Source organism: Urtica dioica, chromosome 2 (genome assembly GCF_054948205.1).
Source record: "Urtica dioica subsp. dioica isolate 48M chromosome 2, U.dioica_male_clone48M_v1_H2, whole genome shotgun sequence".
Taxonomy (NCBI): Eukaryota; Viridiplantae; Streptophyta; class Magnoliopsida; order Rosales; family Urticaceae; genus Urtica; species Urtica dioica.
The window spans coordinates 1,375,621-1,398,287 of record NC_142757.1 but is presented as its reverse complement, the minus strand read 5'-3'; the positions used below and the strand labels follow the sequence as shown (position 1 = coordinate 1,398,287).

Here is a 22,667-nt window from a genome sequence, read left to right as displayed (position 1 = left end):
CTAACAACTTATTAATTAAACATCTTTTGTTAACAAATTACCTAATTAAACTAACAACTTAATAACCAATTTCATACACATTACCAACTTCATTATTAATTACATATTACCAATTTTATTATTAATTTGTTATTTATTTAAAAAAATTCATTGTTACATATACTAAATCATTACTCTTAGTCTAACTTTTTTTCTTTTCAAAGCTTCATATTTGGAACTGTGAAGTATATTGATGAGGTGAAAAAGTCTTAAGACCACTTAATAGAATTAGGTTTTTGCTTTACTGATTGTCACGACCCGCAGCACACCCGTTGTCCTCGGAACGCGACCTTTCCCATAACATTATCATAAACCATTTATGTTTTCAAATGAAATGAACATAAAACATTTTCAAACGTCATTTACAAAACGTTTATTGAACAACAGCGGAAATAAATTTAATTTACATATAAGGAATAACAAAGGTTTCTAGAGCTAGTCCGCTAAAAACTGGTAAAATTATTCGCTTTTAAAAGAGTTACAAAAATGCGGACTACCCTAGCTTGCTATCCATAAGCACAGGCCCATAATCGTGCTAACCGAGTTTCAAAACGTAAAAAGAGGTTCGGGCCGATTATCTAAACGTTATGATATAATAAAAGTTCTTCCAAAGCTATATAAAACTTTCACGAGCATATAAGCTCGGTTTTCAAAAACCTGATACCCATTTCCCAAAAAGACATTTCCTATGCCACAGGTCGTCATGAGATCTACCTTGACTAGCACTCCTGCTTCGCCTGAGCTTTTCCTTTATCTACAAGGAGAGGGATTTAAGGGGTGAGTCACACCTACTCAGTAAGCAGGATATCTAACCTAGCACTACATGAGATGCATGGTTGCAGATGATAAAATGCAGATGACAGCAGGTGATTGATTCAGAAGAATAAAGAAGTTCCATCATACAATCAGGATAACAAAAATATCATTCAATCAACATAGACATATTCAGTTTTAGAACCCCGTTCTAAAACAATCAAACACATAATCATATAGGAATCCGGCTAACAACCGTCTTCCTAGAAACTCATCCATCTCGCTCATACCGGCGCCTTACATCAGTGGACTGGCCAATCAATACTTCAGTCCGCAACCGTTCATGAGAGATGAGCAAACCATTCTGAGAGCTTGAGCCTAGCCCTCAGAAGGCCGAAGTTTTAACGTCTGGGATCCACTAGCACATGTAGGAGGGCCTTAGCGCGCGTTTGGTAGAGGGAATCAAACCCTCACCAATCCCTGGTCGATCCAGGGTTCATATTTCCTTCAGGACAGGTAAGCCACCCATCGACTTACCTGAAGCCACCCATCGACTTCCCATTAAAGGGCCTTTGGGAATGCCACTCGCTACATTGCCGACAAGAGTTCGTTATGTTTTACAGGAGCTGTCTACAGCCTACCTGTCTATCTTATTACAGGAGGAGATCTTATCGGGATAAAGCCCGTCATTAACATTACTAATTTCACTGTATGGCTCTTTAAGTATTTTAGAAGGAGTTGTCGACAGCTGTGAGGCTGGACCTTCTCCTAGAACAGTTCCTCTCGGGATTGAATCCGAAGGACACCGTCTTTCCTCCTCCTGTTGTCCTCTCATTAGGACGAAGGGGTAAAACCTATAACAGAAGCTCAACATAGTTTTAAAGGCTTCAAGGTTCTTAACCCGCTAACCGTTTAACCCTATCATTTTATTATCTTATTAGTTAGTGGCCGAAGCCTTATTCGGTCATCTTGTCTAACTGAGGGTTTCTCTTTGTTTTAGGATTAAACGAAGAAACATAAACAATTATTCTACTAGGCACCATTCCCCTTTTTGGCGCCTCAAACTTAAATCCCACTTACCCGGAATAGTTCGTCGGAGAACTCGATGAATTCCGGAGGACACTTTGCTTTACACGCTTCCCGAGACCTTTAGCACGTCCTGGAGCGTCAAGAGAACTAGAATCCGAAGTTGAAACTTTGTTAGTTATCAAACTACTTGAAAAGATAATGGTCGTTGTCGGGATTAGATTCGAATCGGTTCGGAATTCGAGAATTTAATTCATTATTCTCCGGTTTTTCGGAAGTCAAACTTATTCAAGACTCGCGTATTTTCGTATCGAGAATAATACGAAATAAAATCCAATAACATGCTTATGAGTCTCAAATAAATTTATCCGAATAAAAAGTAACCGAGAATTCCAAAGCGAATCAAATCAATTTCTTAAACGTTGTTAAATAAATAATCATAAATTATTTATTTAAATACAAGAATACATTCCACAATCAAATCCAAGAGTATTTAAACGCTATATGCGATTAAAAGACTCACGAGTTAATCGAGCTTTAATTTCGATAACTCTTTCTTAGAATCTTCAAAACCGGCTTCGTCGCCTTCGCCTCGTCCGGTTTCCGTTCGTCCGTCTAGATCTGTAATCAAGTCATCGAATCCGATAACGAATCAATTTCAAACTCATAATCAATCCTGAAATCCAAATCCCGACATCTCGACCCAAAACCCGAACTAAACCAAACAAACACTTAACCAGCCTCGGCTGAACACACAGAATCAAAACCAAGCCCACGGCCACAACAAACACACAGCCAAAACAAGCACTTGGGCAAGAAAAGACTTTCGGCCAAAAACAATTCCACACGGCTATGTTCACATAATCACCAAAATTCGTCCAAAACTTATTTCAATTCCAACAGCGATTCTTAAACAATTCATGGACACCAAACTGGCTAAAAAACGTCTTAGAATCATTAAACAATACACAGGAACGAGAAGCCCCAAAAAAAAGATCTTCAAACCCTCGTTCATCAAGATTTTCGGCCAAATGAATCCAAAACAAGAAATTCGAAATCAATCCTCAATCTCAAGCTATAATCATCAATAATGAAGCTCAATAAACACTTTAAACTAATCGATTTTCTCAAAAATCCATCACGAAAACCAAAACCCCAAATCTACCAAACCATGAACCCTAATCACGAAATCAAGTCCAATGAGAGGAAATTTCTACCTCAAATCGTGAAATTAGGCGTTCTTGGTGAGCTCTCCCACTTCCCCGACGTCTTTCCTCTCGGTCCGGCGTCACGGCGACGTCTCGTTCTCCTCAGCCTGAAGCGCGCGGCGACGGGGACTCACGGCGGAGATGGCGCGCGACAAGAAGAAACGAAGAAGAAGAGAGAAAGGAGATGGCGGTGATGGTGGGGCTCGGTGAGCTTGAAGGAGATGACCGAGAGTTTCTTTTTTCTTTTTTCTTTTTTTCTGTGTTGCAGGTTGGTCTCGCGCTGGACAAGAAGAAGAGAGAAAGAAGAAGAAGAAAGAAAAGAAAGAGAGTGAGAGGGTGAGGTGGCCGAAAATGAGAGGAGAAGAAGAAAGAAATGCCACACGGCAGCTCCTCCTCACGCCACGCGTGTACAAGTGGCCCACCCGATTTGTGACACGTCTCTCTTAAAATAACCCCTCTTTTCTCTTTTCTTTCAATCTCGTCCTTCATTTTGTTGCACATAAGCCCTTTCAAAATAAAATTTCACAATCTCGTCCTTGATTAATTGAAAATAATCTCAAAAAATAACCGAGAAAATTCTCATTAATTCTCGTTACCTTGAATATATTTAAGGGATTTCGGAATTTATTTCCACTCTTGAGATTTTTAAATCTCCGGGTACATTCCGAGTAATTTTTATTCGGAAAATAATATCGAGTTTACTCGAATATCCTTATTCCGAAATTTCGTCACCCTTAAATATTATTTCCTTCGTTCTCAAGCACTTAAATTTATTCCAACATTCAAGTGCTTTCAAAAATCCTTTTCCTTATTGTGAATTCTTATAATTCATTCACATAGAAAGAGAAGAAAATTTCCTTTATTTATTAATGAGAGGAAATTTTTACAGATGCTGACGTGTACAAAAGTCGGGTCTCACAACCCCTAACCCCTTAAAGAAGTTTCGTCCTCGAAACTTAGAAAAGCGATGGGTACTTTTTCTTCATTTCTTCTTCAAGTTCCCATGTCGCTTCTTCGATATTGTGCCTTTTCCATTGCACTTTCACCAAGGGGATTACTTTGTTCCTCAAAACCTTCTCTTTCCTGTCGAGAATTGCAACTGCTGGCTCCTCATATTGTACATTTTCTGAAACCTCGACTTCATGGATTGGAAGAACGTGAGAAGAGTCCTCCACATATTTCCTTAACATGGAAACATGGAAGACATTATGCAGATGAGACATTGATGGTGGCAGAGCTAAACGATAAGCTACCACTCCAACGCGCTCTAGGATCTCAAAAGGTCCTGTATACCTGGGGCTCAACTTACCCTTCTTGCCGAATCTCATTACCCCGCGCATTGGTGAAACTTTCAAAAACACTTTGTCTCCGACCTGAAACTCAAGAGGTCGTCTCCGTTTATCTGCATAGCTCTTCTGACGATTCTGAGAAGCCTTCATCCTCGCTCGGATCTTCTTGATTGCTTCTGTGGTTTGCTCTAGCATCTCTGGCCCTACGAGCTTGTTCTCTCCGACTTTGTCCCAGTGGACAGGGGATCGACACTTTCTTCCGTAGAGTGCTTCATATGGCGCCATTCCAATAGTCGCTTGATAGCTATTGTTATACGCAAATTCTATCAAAGGAAGGTAACGGCTCCACGAGCCCTGAAAATCTAACACACTGGCTCGGAGCATATCCTCCAGAATCTGAATGGTGCGCTCACTCTGCCCATCAGTCTGAGGGTGGAAGGCTGTACTGAACTTCAATCTTGATCCCATGCCATCGTGGAGACGTTGCCAAAACCTCGAAGTGAATCGAGTATCTCGATCTGAAACGATCGACAAAGGAACTCCATGCAGGCGCACTATCTCCTTGATAAATAGCTCAGCTAATCTATCAATTGAATAAGTGGTCCTTATGGGAAGAAAGTGGGCCGACTTCATCAACCTGTCTATAATCACCCAGACTGCGTCATACCCTGTCGTAGTCCTGGGTAAACCCGACACGAAATCCATCGTGATCTGGTCCCACTTCCATTGTGGAACTTCCAAGGGTTGCAACATCCCTGCGGGTTTCTGATGCTCAGCCTTAATCTGCTGGCATGTAAGACACTTTTGGACGAACGTCACCACATCTCTCTTCATACCCGGCCACCAATAGATCTTCTTGAGATCTTGATACATTTTCGTCGCACCTGGATGGATCGAATATGGAGTCCCATGAGCTTCTTGCAGCAATTGGCGTCGGAGATCATCATCGGCAGGCACACAGACCTTACCGTTACATCTCAACATTTCCCGATCGTCGAGCTTGAATTCACCTTCTTGATTCCCTTGGGCGTCAAACATCTTCCCAAGCAAGAATTCATCCGCGTATTGTCCCTCCTTTATCTGCTCAAGAAGGGTTGGTCGCACATTAAGAGCTGCTAATCTCCCAGTGATCAGCTGCATCTCCAACCTTTCTATCTCTGACTTGAGCTGAGGAGACTGTCCAACTAGATTCGCAGCTACTGCGGCGGTCTTTCGACTAAGGGCATCAGCCACCTTATTCGCCTTTCCAGGGTGATAATGAAGCTCAAAGTCGTAATCATTCAACAATTCCATCCAACGTCCCTGCCTCATATTCAACTCTTTCTGAGTAAAGAGGTATTTGAGGGTCTTATGGTCCGTGTAAATGTCGCAGTGTACTCCATACAAATAATGCCTCCAAAGTTTGAGTGCAAAAACCACAGTTGCGAGCTCCATATCATGCGTTGGATACCTTGTCTCGTATTCCTTGAGCTGTCAAGATGCGTAGGCGATCACCTTGCCCCGTTGCATCAGCACTGCTCCTAGGCCTTGTTTCGATGCGTCACAATAAATTGCAAAACCTTCAGTTCCTTGCGGAATTGCAAGAATTGGAGCTATCGTTAGGCGCTTCTTTAGCTCTTGAAAACTGCTTTCACACTTGTCCGTCCATTCAAACTTGGTTCCTTTTCGTGTTAATTGCGTCAGAGGCATGGCTAACTTAGAAAATCCTTCCACGAATTTCCTATAGTAGCCAGCTAAACCTAGGAAACTTCTTATCTCTGTTACTGTTTTCGGCCTATTCCAGTCCTTAACTGCTTGAATCTTTGCTGGGTCGACAATAACTCCTTCCTTCGAAATGACATGACCCAAGAAGATTACCTTGTCAAGCCAAAATTCACACTTCGAGAACTTGGCATAGAGCTGTTTGTCTCGGAGTTTCGCTAGAACCATTCTTAAATGCTGCTCATGATCCTCCTGAGTCTTCGAGTATATGAGGATATCGTCTATGAAAACGATCACGAACTTATCCAAGAACGCCTCAAACACTCGATTCATTAAATCCATAAATGCTGCAGGAGCATTCGTCAATCCAAAGGACATGACTAAGAACTCATAATGCCCATATCGCGTTCGGAACGCTGTCTTCGGAATGTCTTCACCTCGGACCTTAAGCTGATGATAGCCCGAACGTAGATCGATCTTTGAGAAGATTTGCGCTCCTGCTAATTGATCAAACAAATCATCGATACGAGGAAGCGGATATCTATTCTTGATAGTTACCTGGTTCAATCCTCGGTAGTCGATGCATAATCTTAGAGAACCATCTGCTTTCTTCACGAATAACACCGGCGCTCCCCACGGAGAGTGACTTGGACGGATGAAACCTTTATCCAACAACTCTTGTAACTGCGTTTTAAGCTCTTTCAACTCTGCTGGAGCCATCCGGTATGGGGTCTTCGATATCGGTGCAGTTCCAGGAATCAATTCTATGCAGAATTCGATCTCCCGATCAGGTGGTAACCCTGATAGATCTTCAGGAAATACTTCTAGAAACTCCTTTACGACTGGAATATCCTTCGGCTCTACCTTCTGTTCCTTCGATACATCTCTTACGCTTGCCAGGAATCCGGCACATCCACTCTGTAGCATTATCAAGGCTCTCATCGCTGACACCGTTGGAATGGCTGGTTTCCGAGATGATCCATGAAAGTAAAACGATTCACTCCCAGGGGCTTGAAACTTAACTTCCTTCTTATTGCAGTTAATCACTGCGTGATGCTTGCTCAACCAATCCATCCCGAGTATAACATCATAGTCAACCATTTCAAGTTCAATCAGATGAGCCATCAGCTCTCTTCCTTGAACGTGAATTGGTACGTTCTTGAACCATAACTTAGATTCGAACAGATCTCCTGCCGGACTGACGATTATGAACGGGTAGGAAAAATTCAACTTTTCACTTCCTAACTTTTCAGCTACTCTAGATGCAATAAATGAATGCGTAGCACCTGAGTCCATGAGTACATAAGCTGAAAGATTTCCCACAGAAAGCTGACCTGTAACTGCAGTAGACGTTCCTGCACGCACATCATCTTCACGAATAGTGAACACTCGAGCATTGGCTTTTGGTGGGGCCTTGGCTGGTACATCTCCTTGTCTCGGGTTTGGACAAGTCCTGGAATAATGTCCCACTTGGCCACAATTGTAACAAGTAACATTATTGGCTCGGCACTCGCCTGGATGTCGGTTCCCACACTTCGCACATTGAGGGATGTTCTGATTGTCAGGTCTGGCACGCTTGTTATCGACGTTCTGGTCACCTTTCTGGAAGCGCTTAACTTTTCCATACGAGTTTCTGCCTCCCGACTGATTCCTCTGCTGAGGCTGATTTCCATAGTTCGTCGGATTACGGCGTCCTGACTGCTGTTGGAAACGATTCCTCTTGAACTGATTCCCTGTATTCGAACCAGCTTGTGGTGGCGGCACTATAGTAAGAGGAGTTGGAGCAGAAACTGCCACGTCTCCATGCCAAGCGTCGATCCTCAACGCCCTTTGAACCGCACTAGCGTAGGTTCTTGGCCCAGTGTCTCCGCTCTCTACCAGCTTCACGATTCCAACGTTCAAACCATGCATAAACTTCGTCTTCCGTGCTTGATCGGTCGGAACCACGGACGGAGAAAACTTTGCCAGCTCGTCGAACTTCGCAACGTATTCCGCTACTGGCATCTTCCCTTGACGCAGATTCATGAACTCTCGAATCTTGCCGGATGTGCTTGCCTCACTCAGGTATTTCTCATGAAAGAGGTTGATGAAGTGCACCCATGTCATAGTCGTTACATCCTCCGACATGACAGTTACCTCCCACCAGCTTCGAGCCTCAGAGGTCATCTGGTAGATCGCGCAAGCTACGCGCTCCGCGTCGGACAATTGCATATAGCTGACGATCTGTTGGATCTTCTTGATCCAATTCTCAGCCGTTACAGGGTCTGGACCTCCTTCGAACACTGGTGGCTTCTGCTTCCGGAATCGTTCGTACACTGGCTCTCCTATAGCAGGGGCTACATCAGGAATACGGTAGTTCAGCTCCTCCGCTCTCACTACCGGTAAGGCTGGAAGAGGTTCTTGAGGTTGGTTCTCGGCAGCTAGAGGAGGATCCGGTTGAACCTGCTGATCCATTCGCTCAAGCAGCAATGCCATCAAACGATTCTGTCTCTCCGTTTGCTCATTCCTTTGCTGCGCTTCTCTAGCCTGTCGTTCCAACGATTGCTCTATCCTTGCGATACGAGCGTCAAGACTTTCCCCTTCTTCCGCCATTACTTCCAGATTCTAAAGGAGTCACATGACAATAGCCAGGTCAGAAACTGAACGACGCCAGAAAGCTCAAGATAGCATAACATATTCTCCAACGAATCCAAACAGGAAACACAACACACCGAAACATTGATACCCTCATACTCTTAGTAACCATAAACAAAAAGGTCACACATGTAGACACTCAGACCGTAAACAAGATGCTCAGTCAACTAATAGATCTCACAGTCTACAGAAACGACTAAACCTGTGGCTCTGATACCAAAAACTCTGTCACGACCCGCAGGACACCCGTCGTCCTCGGAACGCGACCTTTCCCATAACATTATCATAAACCATTTATGTTTTCAAATGAAATGAACATAAAACATTTTCAAACGTCATTTACAAAACGTTTATTGAACAACAGCGGAAATAAATTTAATTTACATATAAGGAATAACAAAGGTTTCTAGAGCTAGTCCGCTAAAAACTGGTAAAATTTTTCGCTTTTAAAAGAGTTACAAAAATGCGGACTACCCTAGCTTGCTATCCATAAGCACAGGCCCATAATCGTGCTAACCGAGTTTCAAAACGTAAAAAGAGGTTCGGGCCGATTATCTAAACGTTATGATATAATAAAAGTTCTTCCAAAGATATATAAAACTTTCACGAGCATATAAGCTCGGTTTTCAAAAACCTAATACCCATTTCCCAAAAAGACATTTCCTATGCCACAGGTCGTCATGAGATCTACCTTGACTAGCACTCCTGCTTCGCCTGAGCTTTTCCTTTATCTACAAGGAGAGGGATTTAAGGGGTGAGTCACACCGACTCAGTAAGCATGATATCTAACCTAGCACTACATGAGATGCATGGTTGCAGATGATAAAATGCAGATGACAGCAGGTGATTGATTCAGAAGAATAAAGAAGTTCCATCATACAATCAGGATAACAAAAATATCATTCAATCAACATAGACATATTCAGTTTTAGAACCCCGTTCTAAAACAATCAAACACATAATCATATAGGAATCCGGCTAACAACCGTCTTCCTAGAAACTCATCCATCTCGCTCATACCGGCGCCTTACATCAGTGGACTGGCCAATCAATACTTCAGTCCGCAACCGTTCATGAGAGATGAGCAAACCATTCTGAGAGCTTGAGCCTAGCCCTCAGAAGGCCGAAGTTTTAACGTCTGGGATCCACTAGCACATGTAGGAGGGCCTTAGCGCGCGTTTGGTAGAGGGAATCAAACCCTCACCAATCCCTGGTCGATCCAGGGTTCATATTTCCTTCAGGACAGGTAAGCCACCCATCGACTTACCTGAAGCCACCCATCGACTTCCCATTAAAGGGCCTTTGGGAATGCCACTCGCTACATTGCCGACAAGAGTTCGTTATGTTTTACAGGAGCTGTCTACAGCCTACCTGTCTATCTTATTACAGGAGGAGATCTTATCGGGATAAAGCCCGTCATTAACATTACTAATTTCACTGTATGGCTCTTTAAGTATTTTAGAAGGAGTTGTCGACAGCTGTGAGGCTGGACCTTCTCCTAGAACAGTTCCTCTCGGGATTGAATCCGAAGGACACCGTCTTTCCTCCTCCTGTTGTCCTCTCATTAGGACGAAGGGGTAAAACCTATAACAGAAGCTCAACATAGTTTTAAAGGCTTCAAGGTTCTTAACCCGCTAACCGTTTAACCCTATCATTTTATTATCTTATTAGTTAGTGGCCGAAGCCTTATTCGGTCATCTTGTCTAACTGAGGGTTTCTCTTTGTTTTAGGATTAAACGAAGAAACATAAACAATTATTCTACTAGGCACCATTCCCCTTTTTGGCGCCTCAAACTTAAATCCCACTTACCCGGAATAGTTCGTCGGAGAACTCGATGAATTCCGGAGGACACTTTGCTTTACACGCTTCCCGAGACCTTTAGCACGTCCTGGAGCGTCAAGAGAACTAGAATCCGAAGTTGAAACTTTGTTAGTTATCAAACTACTTGAAAAGATAATGGTCGTTGTCGGGATTAGATTCGAATCGGTTCGGAATTCGAGAATTTAATTCATTATTCTCCGGTTTTTCGGAAGTCAAACTTATTCAAGACTCGCGTACTTTCGTATCGAGAATAATACGAAATAAAATCCAATAACATGCTTATGAGTCTCAAATAAATTTATCCGAATAAAAAGTAACCGAGAATTCCAAAGCGAATCAAATCAATTTCTTAAACGTTGTTAAATAAATAATCATAAATTATTTATTTAAATACAAGAATACATTCCACAATCAAATCCAAGAGTATTTAAACGCTATATGCGATTAAAAGACTCACGATTTAATCGAGCTTTAATTTCGATAACTCTTTCTTAGAATCTTCAAAACCGGCTTCGTCGCCTTCGCCTCGTCCGGTTTCCGTTCGTCCGTCTAGATCTGTAATCAAGTCATCGAATCCGATAACGAGTCAATTTCAAACTCATAATCAATCCTGAAATCCAAATCCCGACATCTCGACCCAAAACCCGAACTAAACCAAACAAACACTTAACCAGCCTCGGCTGAACACACAGAATCAAAACCAAGCCCACGGCCACAACAAACACACAGCCAAAACAAGCACTTGGGCAAGAAAAGACTTTCGGCCAAAAACAATTCCACACGGCTATGTTCACATAATCACCAAAATTCGTCCAAAACTTATTTCAATTCCAACAGCGATTCTCAAACAATTCTTGGACACCAAACTGGCTAAAAAACGTCTTAGAATCATTAAACAATACACAGGAACGAGAAGCCCCAAAAAAAAAAGATCTTCAAACCCTCGTTCATCAAGATTTTCGGCCAAATGAATCCAAAACAAGAAATTCGAAATCAATCCTCAATCTCAAGCTATAATCATCAATAATGAAGCTCAATAAACACTTTAAACTAATCGATTTTCTCAAAAATCCATCACGAAAACCAAAACCCCAAATCTACCAAACCATGAACCCTAATCACGAAATCAAGTCCAATGAGAGGAAATTTCTACCTCAAATCGTGAAATTAGGCGTTCTTGGTGAGCTCTCCCACTTCCCCGACGTCTTTCCTCTCGGTCCGGCGTCACGGCGACGTCTCGTTCTCCTCAGCCTGAAGCGCGCGGCGACGGGGACTCACGGCGGAGATGGCGCGCGACAAGAAGAAACGAAGAAGAAGAGAGAAAGGAGATGGCGGTGATGGTGGGGCTCGGTGAGCTTGAAGGAGATGACCGAGAGTTTCTTTTTTCTTTTTTCTTTTTTTCTGTGTTGCAGGTTGGTCTCGCGCTGGACAAGAAGAAGAGAGAAAGAAGAAGAAGAAAGAAAAGAAAGAGAGTGAGAGGGTGAGGTGGCCGAAAATGAGAGGAGAAGAAGAAAGAAATGCCACACGGCAGCTCCTCCTCACGCCACACGTGTACAAGTGGCCCACCCGATTTGTGACACGTCTCTCTTAAAATAACCCCTCTTTTCTCTTTTCTTTCAATCTCGTCCTTCATTTTGTTGCACATAAGCCCTTTCAAAATAAAATTTCACAATCTCGTCCTTGATTAATTGAAAATAATCTCAAAAAATAACCGAGAAAATTCTCATTAATTCTCGTTACCTTGAATATATTTAAGGGATTTCGGAATTTATTTCCACTCTTGAGATTTTTAAATCTCCGGGTACATTCCGAGTAATTTTTATTCGGAAAATAATATCGAGTTTACTCGAATATCCTTATTCCGAAATTTCGTCACCCTTAAATATTATTTCCTTCGTTCTCAAGCACTTAAATTTATTCCAACATTCAAGTGCTTTCAAAAATCATTTTCCTTATTGTGAATTCTTATAATTCATTCACATAGAAAGAGAAGAAAATTTCCTTTATTTATTAATGAGATGAAATTTTTACAGATGCTGACGTGTACAAAAGTCGGGTCTCACACTGATGGTTTGGCATTGAGCTGAGTTGAGTTCAGAGATAACCACTTGAGGTTTTATTTCTATGAATCCCTTACTCGTCTGTTGCACCTTTTTTTCTTTCTTAAAACATTGCCAACAAATGTAGACGTTTTTCATTAAGAGAAAAAAATTGACAGAAAGAAGGACAGAGAGATTTAGAGAGAAAGATTGAGAGGATGACTTACCGGGGTGGCTGTCGAACCGGGGCGGAGCTCAGGAGACGAGCTGATCGACTTTGAAGCTCCGATCGGTGAGCCAACAACAATAAGGATCGGAGTGCATAGAGGAGAGAAATATTATGAGCTGGAGAGAGAGAACGTGAGAGAGAGAGACTAGGATAGAGAGAGAGAGAGAGAGTGAGTGTGAGAGAGAATGGGAGAAGACTTACCGGGGCCGGAGAGGCTGTCGGACCGGGGCGGAGCGAGCTCGGGCGGCGAAGGGGACCAGAGAAATCGGGAGTGAGAGCGTGAGAGAGATAGAAATAAGCTAAGACTGAATTTTTTTTTTATAACCAGATCTATAATTTGGGTGCGACTTAGACTTTTTGGGTGCGACTTTGTCGCACCCATGTTTTGACCGGTCAAAATTGATATAAACGGGGAAAAAGACCGCGGTGGTAAAACATTTGGACCTTTGGATGCGACAAATTCGCACCCAAAAGTTAACCTTGATTTTTGGGTGCGACTTTATCACACCCAAAGGTATTAATGAACTTTTTGGTGCGACTTTTCGCACCCAAATTTAAAAAATCAGCAAAAAATTTTAGTTGCTTCAATTTCTTTTGGATGCGACTTTTCGCACCCGAAAGTCGTTTTTGGTGCGACTTTTAGGTCAAAAAGTCGCACCCAAAAGTCATCTGCACCAGAAAACTGTATTTGTAGTAGTGAACTTGAACAGTGGCCAAAAAGTTGGAAAACAGCGATGGGAAGGCCGCCTGAACAGGCACGCCAATAAAACTCCGAAAAGTGGAGCAGGATCAGGTTTTGCCTATAGCATGTACACGATTGAGAAGGTATGCTCTCATCAAGTGCTCAAATTGTGGACCACATGGGCATAACTTGAAGACGTGCTTCAAAAGACAACAAGAGAATCTCGTAAGTATCCTTAATTCAATTTTGTATTGGATTTCTAACAGAGTTTAAACTGTAATTCCAATGTATTATTTAAACGGTAACATAGCCAATTTGTTTAAACGGTAACACAACCAATTTGTTAGATTTTCTGTTCTGTGTCTCACAATTGTGTTTACTATCATATTTACAGCGAATTATGAGGTTCAAGAATGTTAGCAACCCAAACAGGCTCCGAACTCTCAGGCCAAGGAACTTATTCAAATATGATTGAATTATGTGACCTTATTTTGGATTGATCTTACTCAGTTATGTTTGACCTCATTTTAGAGTATCTATAATATGTGACCAAACAAAATATTAGGTCATTTTGCCAGCATTACACGTGCATGTTTTGGGTTACTTGTATGTAACAAAACAATATTTAAAATATGGGTTGTTAGTGCATATTTTTGGTTACTTTTGTGTAACAAAACAGTGTAGTTGAATTATGTATGGATCCATTATGTAGTCATCATTAGTTTAATGTAACAATTATGTATGCTATGAGTCGAATTGCAATTACAATTATTTGTCACGTCGATTATAACATTGCGAATTACAAATCAAATAAAAAAGTAAAGAGTTACATAATCGGTAACAACACATAGAACATTACTTATACATAATCACCACACATAGAACAATACAAATCGTGGCTAGCAAAAACTTCAATATCTTTGCTTCGCGTTCAATCTATGGACCGAGGTTCTTCAATTCAGCAATAACGACATCTTCTTTAATATGTTCGTCTTCTTCATGAATTACGTCAGTGAAAGCGTCATTGATCTTTCTCAATAACCCTGGTATAATTTCAACCGATCAATTGCAAATTTGAGGGTCGATCCATTGTAAGAACCACTACCATTTTGTTTGTTTTTCCTACAAATATTTATTTTTTCAAAGTCCTATTTTTTATGTCAATTCCGATTTCAACAAAAATTGGATACATACCTTATATTGACAACAGCCAAAAAACCTTCTTGGGATTTAACGATGTGCACGAAGTTCTCTCATAGCAAACCAAGCTACAGTAGCATCTTGGCATTCCACAATTTTGAATCATCGACTGTGCTTCTTCATTCTTGCAAGACACACAACTCTTCCAAGAACTACCCGATCTGTTGGTCACTATGGTGTTTGCGAGCTCTAAATTTACGAAGATTCGAGTTCGCAAAGCTCTAAATTTATTGAGATTCGAGTTTGAACTTTGAAGACGGGAGGGCGAAGTGGAAAACTAGAAACCCTAAATCCCAATTAAACACTTTGAATAATCAAGTGTCATGATAATGCGTTGGGATATTGATATCAAAGCACAATTTGATATTTACCCTTTGAATGGGTACACGTGCGTCACGTCACACATGATTAAAACACTAACATAATCGAGCAAAAAAATAACGGAACGATGATTTGCGAAAAAATTCAAGAGCACATGGTAAACGGTTGTCCGAAGAAAAGGTACGCTAGACATTGTTACAAGCCATATATAGTTCAGGGGCAAAGATGAAATTTATCCTTATTTTACAGGTTCATTACGTATCCAGTTCGAATCGTTCTATCTCTTATTTTTTTTACTTGATTCTCATAATTAAGTTTGAAATTTTTTAGATTTGTACAACATTAATTTACCAAAAGAGTTAATTTAGTTAATATCGAGGCATAATTTTGGAATAGCATATTGTACTATTTTCTTAATAAAATGAAGCATAAGGTAGATTGGGCTATAGCTAAATCAATTTTTTGGACAATTAACATATTTGATTGTGGATATTCTAGTATGTCTTCTTCAACGGTACGATATAATTTATACACAAACTCTCTCTCTCTCTCTCTCTCTCTCTCTCTCTCTCTCTCTCTCTCTCTCTCTTAATTTTATGTGGAAATAGCCTCCGATAACAATTTTTCGTAATTTTCTTCAATGTTAGCTATTGAATATTTTATTTTTCATAAACAATCGTTTTAAATTTTGAATTGTCAATCTTACCTTTAATAACTGTTGATCAAATTTCAGTGTTAACCAAATTTCAATAGCTGTTAACTAGATTTCAATTAATGTTAACTGAATTTCGATATACCAATATTTTGAACTAAATTTCAATAATTGATAACCAGATGGAAACGATTACTGCCAAAATGTATAAAAAAAATATGAGTAAAATATGAAAAATGACTCATATTTTAGACTAGTTATGTAATTTTTCCTAATTTGTTCGGGATGGGATGTGATTCTCCAGCCAAGTGCTTTGCCAGGATTTTGTTTCCCCATGCTATAAACAACTTACAAACATAAATTTATGGACTTAACTTCGGACGCACATTTCATAGCAATCAAAAAAGTTTCAGTACAGTATCTGTTCAACTATTTTCTTTCTTGATCAGAATGTTTAACATTATCCGTGTCGGCACATCTTACTTTTGAAATCACCCATACTGTCTTCTGAAGTTGGCGCTGGTGAGGGAGGTTCATATAAAATAAATTAACTTGCCTAAGATGCTACATGTGGTTAAATTTACATCAATTATTTTATTATAAGAAACTGTCAATTGATCGATAAGAGTATCTTTCAAGGGTCTTTAGCGCGACATTTTGCGGTTATGACATGCAAGACTCTTCCTTTATATCACATCTCGGGTTCTTGGAAACAGAGAGTTGAGTTCGTCAAGTACCAGAAAATTCTTTTGATCCCTCCGTGGCAACTTCCTTATCGGAGGTGACTGTTGTTTGAAGAACCTGTGACTGGCTTGTTTGGGGCCGGGAAGAAGTCTGCGAGTCTGAATTAATGCCCAAAACTACCAATGTAGACCTGAAGATCAAAAGTTACAAATTGGAATTGTGCTCGTCAAAATTAAAAAAAAAAATGTACTTGGTAGAGTTGATAAAAGAAAGCTGATTCGAATGAACCTTGGAAGTGCAGATCGGATATCGGGCTGGCTTGCATGCGTGATTAATGGTTCTTTCAGAACCGGTGTTCTATTCATGGCATTCTCTAATTGCACAGGAGGTAGCTGCAAAATGAATGACAAAATATTTTAACAAGGATTTTGTAGCTTATCACGTCTAGCATCTACAAAATTTCCAAGAGGAAGATATTTTACTGAAAATTAGAGAATAGATTCTATTTATCAGAACAAGAAGTTGGTTGGATGATCGCTCCAAGAGGCCATTTCACATATATCCGCATCATTTTAACGTTATAGAGATGTACCAAGAAAATACACATCAGTGGAGCAGGTCAGTAGTCACAACTCACAAAAATCATAAGAATGTGAGGTATATCAGGGAAACCAACCAGAGATGACACTTTTAAATAACCCAAAATGAAAATTAGACAGAGCAGAAGCTGCTGTAGACGCACCTGAAGCAAGGCACTAAATGACTGGGGTTTGGTCAAGAATGCACACTTCAAGAATCCTACCCACAATTTGGGGTACTTCCATATCTGCAATAGGTTATTATGTCAGACGATACATATGAAAAACACTAAACGACGAGAAATCAACCCAATTAACAAAGTACCTGCTTATTTACAAGTCTAGAGAGGATCTCCACTGAAAAATCTGCCTGTAACAGAACCATCGACATAATTTTGTAAAAAACTAAGGCATTTTTGCTGCTCAAACAAGCTTTTCTAACTGATGATATGGACTTTGTTATCAATATTTTCTCCGAGGCTTTGATAAAAATAAAAAAATAAAAAAAAATATATATTTTCTAGAGGTTAGAATATACTTGGTAGAGAAAAACTTTTTATGTACAATGAAGTGCTACTAAAATTATTACCAATGCAGGATAGGCACCAATTGCTTGCAATACAGTACGCATGAACAGCACTGGGAGAGGAATCTGTTCAACCTGATTGTGAACAAAGATTCTGTTCAGCTTAAAATTGCTTGGAACAAGAGTAATAAAACAAGTTCCAAATAGTACAAACCAATTGATTCAAAACTTTTGCGATGACTTGTTGGGTAAATATCTGCCGCTGCTCAAAGCAAGCATTGCAAGCATCCGTGATCTGTTTCGAGGCATTATTAATTATACAAGGCACGAATGTAACTTAGGTTTTAATCTGATAGACATAATAGGAAAAGGCATGCCTGCTTTAATGGAATTTTATCCTTCTCTGGGTCAATTCCATGAATAGCAATTAAGATTTCAGCAGGAGCGAGCAGTGGACCAGAATGTGGTGAACCCTGTTCGAGGACGTTTATTTTTATTTTCTTGAAACTAAATACATATTACGATGCCTTTTAATAGAGGATTATTCCTTTGTATGTGTATGATGCAAGGCAGTCGTTTCTGCCGGTATAAAATTAAGAAGTGTGCAAATTAATAGCAACGTGCCACTCAAATGTACATGTATATGACCATGTATGACACACCAATAAGGCAATAACAAATGGACATATTTTTGCATAAAAATACATAAAAAGTTGAAGAAAAAAAATTATTGTCCTCTCCACTAGTATTGAAACTACATTATTTTTTACAGTGAATCACAATTTACAAACCTGCTTAATCAACTTAAAGCGTCTGACAGGTAAGTAGTTATTTTTAAGTGCGATGGCCGGTAAGGGAAAATTAGAGGAAAAAAAAACATTTTAAATTTATCTTTACACCACGGTTGAGAGATTGCAAGTAACTTAATAAGTATTTCATCTATTTGATAACACCACAGATCCAGTTAACAAATTTCTTATATTGTACTGCACTCGAAATAGATAAATATATAAAAAATAATAATAAAAATAAAAATAAAAACTTCGAAGCAAAAAACTGTTTTCTCAAGATGAAATTTGTCATTCATTACAATCCATTCCCATTAATGCATTAGATTAAGTAAATAAAGAGACACCTGAAGTATGCGAGAAAGTCCTGCTTGGAATTTGTCCCCAGGAAGATTCACAACTTGAGGAAAGTTAATTAAAACCTACAACAAAGTTAATCCAGTTAGAGGTTATACTCTGTTAGAAATTCACAGGATAAATGGCAGTGACATGTTAAATAAAAATATTAAGACATGCATGAAAGAATGTGTGCATTATTTTGATAGGATACGCAGATGCTGCACACAGCTGAGAATCTATATGATTCGTGATTTTGGTTGCTTAATTTCACTAAACTAAGAAAGTGGGCAGAAGGTTTGTGGGTAGAGTGGAGTTTTCATCACAAAGCTGATACAGCCCGGGATTTCGATCTCGTGACGGGAGCTTTAATTAAAAGAAATTCGTAATTAAAATAGCTTGGGTCTTTACACAAAACCTAATCCCTCTACCTTGAGAGTGATTAAATTTATTTTGGTTGAAAGATAATTTTTTATTCATGAAAAGAGACCTATTTATAGATAGGTGAAAAAAGAAACTACTAATGCATAAATAAAAAACTCCGTCTTTTGTCACTTCTTCCGATGGAATATTTTACCATCGAAAGAATCCGTAACACTACCCCCCTCCTCCAAAATGAGCTTGTCCTCAAGCTCGAAGTCCAGGTACGCCTCTGTAAACGCCGTGTACTCCTCCCAAGTCGCGCTATCCACTCCCTCGACAGTCCACTGAACGAGTAGTTGGCGCTGACCTTTGAACCACCACACGCGGAGAAGTGAGTGCGGCTGATTCGGTATTGTCCTGCAGTCATGGATGGAAGCTCGGCCGGAGAAGTTGGCCGCTCCCCGCGATGTGGTTTTAGTAAGGACACATGGAACACGTTGTGATCAACGGCGCAGAATGGCCCATAAAAACGCGGTGAGAGCTTGTGCAGCATGTGCTTGGCCACTGCCAACTGACAGTATGGCTGGAGTTTAAGCCACACAAAGTCTCCTTTCTCGATTTCAACAAAGCAATGCTTCCCATCATGTGTTCTTCATGCGGTGTTGAGCTTCGGCTAGACGTGCCATGCTTCATGGAGGAAAGTCGTGCGGTCGTCAAGGGCGCGGTCGACTGCCTCCACTTGTGAGTTTCCCGCTGTGTAATCCAATAGTTGAGGAGGCGCTCGGCCATATACCAACTGGAATGGAATGGCTTTAAGTGATGTATGATAGGAAGTGTTGTAGCACTATTCCACCCATAGAAGCCAGTGTAGCCACCGTTTTGGTTTTACGCCCGTCAAGCATCGTAAATACATCTCGAGAGTGCGGTTGACCACCTCTGTTTGCCCATCGGATTGTGGGTGATAGGTTGTGGAGTATTCTAAGCTAGTACCTGAGAGGCGGAGGAGATTGCGCCAACGGCTTCGAAAGACGGGATCGCGGTCACTAACGATCGACTCTGGAAGGCCGTGGTGACGAAAGACTTCGTGGAAAAAAGCTTCGGCTACGGAGTGCACGGTATAAGAATGAGCCAACGGCAAAAAGTGCGAATTCTTAGAGAATCGGTTGAATAACAGTCTTGCTGGATGCTTTGGGTAGGGCTTCCACAAAGTCCATAGAGATGCGAGCCCAAATTACCGTTGGGATGGGGAGAGGTTGAGGAGTCCCACGGGCTGAAGGGTCTCCCACTTGTACTTTTGACAGACTTGACACTGTTGCACAAAGTCTTGTATGGTCTTCTTCCGGACTTTCCAATACAAGTCTCGTCGGATGCGCTCCATAGTCTTTTGGACCCCTTCATGAGCGGAGTTGTGGCATAATCACGGCTGCCAACGGAGAGGTGGGGGCAAGGTATGTGCGATCTCGGAAAAGGATTAGGCCGTCGCGCACCATTCGCTTCCTTCCTCGCCTCAAATCACGCGGTCACGTAGGGCACTGAGCGACTCATCAACCTCAATTTCCTTGCGTAGATCCTCGAAGATGCCAATACGGGCCTGGGTGAGCACGGACAAGGCGGCCTCCTCGATCTTTGGGTCATCTTCCCCGCGTCGAGAAAGGGCGTCTGCCACGCGGTTCAAGGTGCCGTGTCGGAATTCGACGGTGAAGTCGAATCCCATAAGCTTGCTTACCCAATGTTGTTGTGGCGATGTCGTTAGGCGTTGTTCGAGGAGAAACTCAAGGCTGAAGTGGTGTCTGTCGGCGAGCTTGCGGCTAAAATAAGAGAATGGGTGCCCATTTAGTTGTAGCACGGCGCCGATTCCACTTCCTGATGAGTCACATTCTATCACAAAATCACTCGAGAAGTTGGGTAGGGCGAGGACGGGTGATTCGGAGAGACTTTCTTCAAGGTGGTAAAGGCATTGTCCGTTGCTTCGTCCCAGTTCGTCGAAGGAGTCGGGTTAAAGCCCGATAGCCCCAAAAACCCTCGCACGGCCCGAGTCGTCCGTGGTAGCGGCCAATCAATGATGGCGGCAATTTTAGTTTGATCAACTGCGACCCCGTTGCGTTGGATAACATGGCCTAGATACGCCACTTCCTGGCGGCCGAACGAGCACTTGGCCCGCTTGAGGAAGAGGGGGTGTGTACGGAGGAGTATTAGGACTAATCAGACGTACTGAAGATGTTCGTTTCATGAGCGGCTATAGATCAATATGTAGTCGAAGAAGACCAGTACAAAACGGCGTAGGTGTTCGCGGAAGACATCGTTCATGAGACTGGAATGTTGATGGCGTGTTAGACAGTCCGAAGGGCACAACGAGGAACTCGAAGTGACCATGGTGTGTCCGGAAGGCATTCTTCTCGATATCATTGGGATCCATACGAATTTGACGGTAGCCGGATGTAAGGTCGAGTTTGGTGAAGAACGTCGCTCCGTGAAGTTCGTTGAGAAGCTCATCGACGCCAGGTTATGAGAACTTATCCTTGACCGTCCTCGAGTTGAGCTCGCGGTAGTCGATGCAGAAACATCACGTGCTATCTGTCTTTTTCACTAAGAGGACCAGCGAGAACGGTGAGCGACTTTCTCGGATGATGCCAGTGCGAAGCATCTCGGTACACTGGCGCTCGATCTCATCTTTCTGAAAATGGGGTAACAATATGGTCTCACCACGAGGGGGTTGCTACCAAACAACAATCGTATTCGATGGTCGCATCGTCGAGGACGGGGTGGACCCGATGGCGTGGCGAAGACGTCTTCAAATTCTCCAAGCAGTGACCTGAGGTCAGAGTTGTCAGCGTCTAGATGGAAGAGCGCTGTCTTGTCGATGGTGCGCTCGGGTGTTTCGCATAACCAGGTCACGGTTTCGCTATTACGCATGAAAATCATCTCGCCGTGCTCGAAGTCCCACATGATTCGTCTAAGCTTGTTTAGCCAACGGTACCCAAGGACGATATCAAACCCATCATGGGGAATTGCATAGAGGTCGACAATGAACGCGTGACCTTGGACGTCGAGTCCCACTCCTTTGCAAACTCCGCCACTGTCTAATTGTCCCCCGTTCGGAAGAGCTACTCGGAGGCCCAGTCGGTGCTCTATGGTCATACCGAATTGTTTAGCAACACTGTTCTTGATGAAGTTGTGTGTGCTACCGGTGTCGAGCAGCGTCCTGAGTGTTTGCCCGCGACGTTTACCTGTACTTGGAATCACTGTGGGTTGTTTTCGCCCCGGATGGCGTTGAGCGAAAGTTTCGAGGATTTCTTCCTCATCGACCTCTGCGTCGTCGTAATCTTCTCCTTCTTCGACTACTACAATGTGGAAAAGAGCCGATTTGCAGCAATGGCCCGGTGTGAACTGTTCGTCGCAGTTAAAGCATAGTCACTTGGCGTGCCGTTCCCCAATAGTTTCTTGAGGAATCGTCGTGTTCAGCCTATAGTCGAATTCGGAGGTCGAGATGCTGCCCCTGTGGGTGTTGGTCGCGTGCCGCTTCCTCATGAAACAACCCCGGTCCTTGTCGGACCTTTGTTAGCGGTGTTGAGTGACCGTGTCGCGTCCAAGATCTGCCCACCGAACGTGCGGGGCCGCCCGTCATCTAAGAATTTGATCTTATTCTTTCTGGCTAGTTTCATGGCGGCATATAGAGATGCCGGTTCGTACTATTCGACTTCCCTACATATAACATTGCATAGGCCAACACAAAAGAACCATACGCCTTTCTCAGGCGTGATTCCGAAATGTCGATTCAAACATGCTTCGAATTGAAT

At 41.9% G+C, this 22,667-nt stretch overlaps 2 protein-coding genes and 1 long non-coding RNA gene across 8 annotated transcripts in view; all 3 read right to left on the bottom strand.

The window, feature by feature from the left end:
• Positions 1 to 419: 419 nt before the first annotated feature.
• LOC149403996 (uncharacterized) lies at positions 420 to 3,275 on the bottom strand. The gene is made up of 4 exons (XR_016295474.1): positions 3,036 to 3,275; positions 2,342 to 2,439; positions 1,873 to 1,968; positions 420 to 793 (listed from the first exon to the last, which is right to left on the bottom strand). It is a non-coding gene; the product is annotated as an uncharacterized LOC149403996 (long non-coding RNA).
• A 2,513-nt stretch (positions 3,276 to 5,788) lies between these two features.
• On the bottom strand, positions 5,789 to 8,615 carry LOC149403995 (uncharacterized). The gene has a single exon (XM_089603824.1). It carries the CDS (start codon positions 8,606 to 8,608, stop codon positions 5,789 to 5,791), a length of 2,820 nt encoding a protein of 939 aa, XP_089459950.1. The 5' UTR covers positions 8,609 to 8,615.
• A 7,302-nt stretch (positions 8,616 to 15,917) lies between these two features.
• The window catches only part of ESP4 (HEAT repeat-containing protein), a 28,889-nt gene continuing 22,139 nt past the window's right edge, over positions 15,918 to 22,667 (bottom strand). For all 6 annotated transcript variants that reach the window (XM_089607123.1, XM_089607124.1, XM_089607126.1 and 3 more), the window contains 8 exons: positions 18,519 to 18,593; positions 17,761 to 17,856; positions 17,598 to 17,678; positions 17,447 to 17,518; positions 17,183 to 17,227; positions 17,022 to 17,105; positions 16,568 to 16,671; positions 15,918 to 16,469 (listed from right to left, as the gene is read on the bottom strand). In XM_089607123.1, the coding sequence (XP_089463249.1) occupies positions 16,325 to 16,469; positions 16,568 to 16,671; positions 17,022 to 17,105; positions 17,183 to 17,227; positions 17,447 to 17,518; positions 17,598 to 17,678; positions 17,761 to 17,856; positions 18,519 to 18,593 (702 nt within the window). In that variant the 3' untranslated portion in view covers positions 15,918 to 16,324. The remainder of the gene's footprint in view (positions 16,470 to 16,567; positions 16,672 to 17,021; positions 17,106 to 17,182; positions 17,228 to 17,446; positions 17,519 to 17,597; positions 17,679 to 17,760; positions 17,857 to 18,518; positions 18,594 to 22,667) is intronic.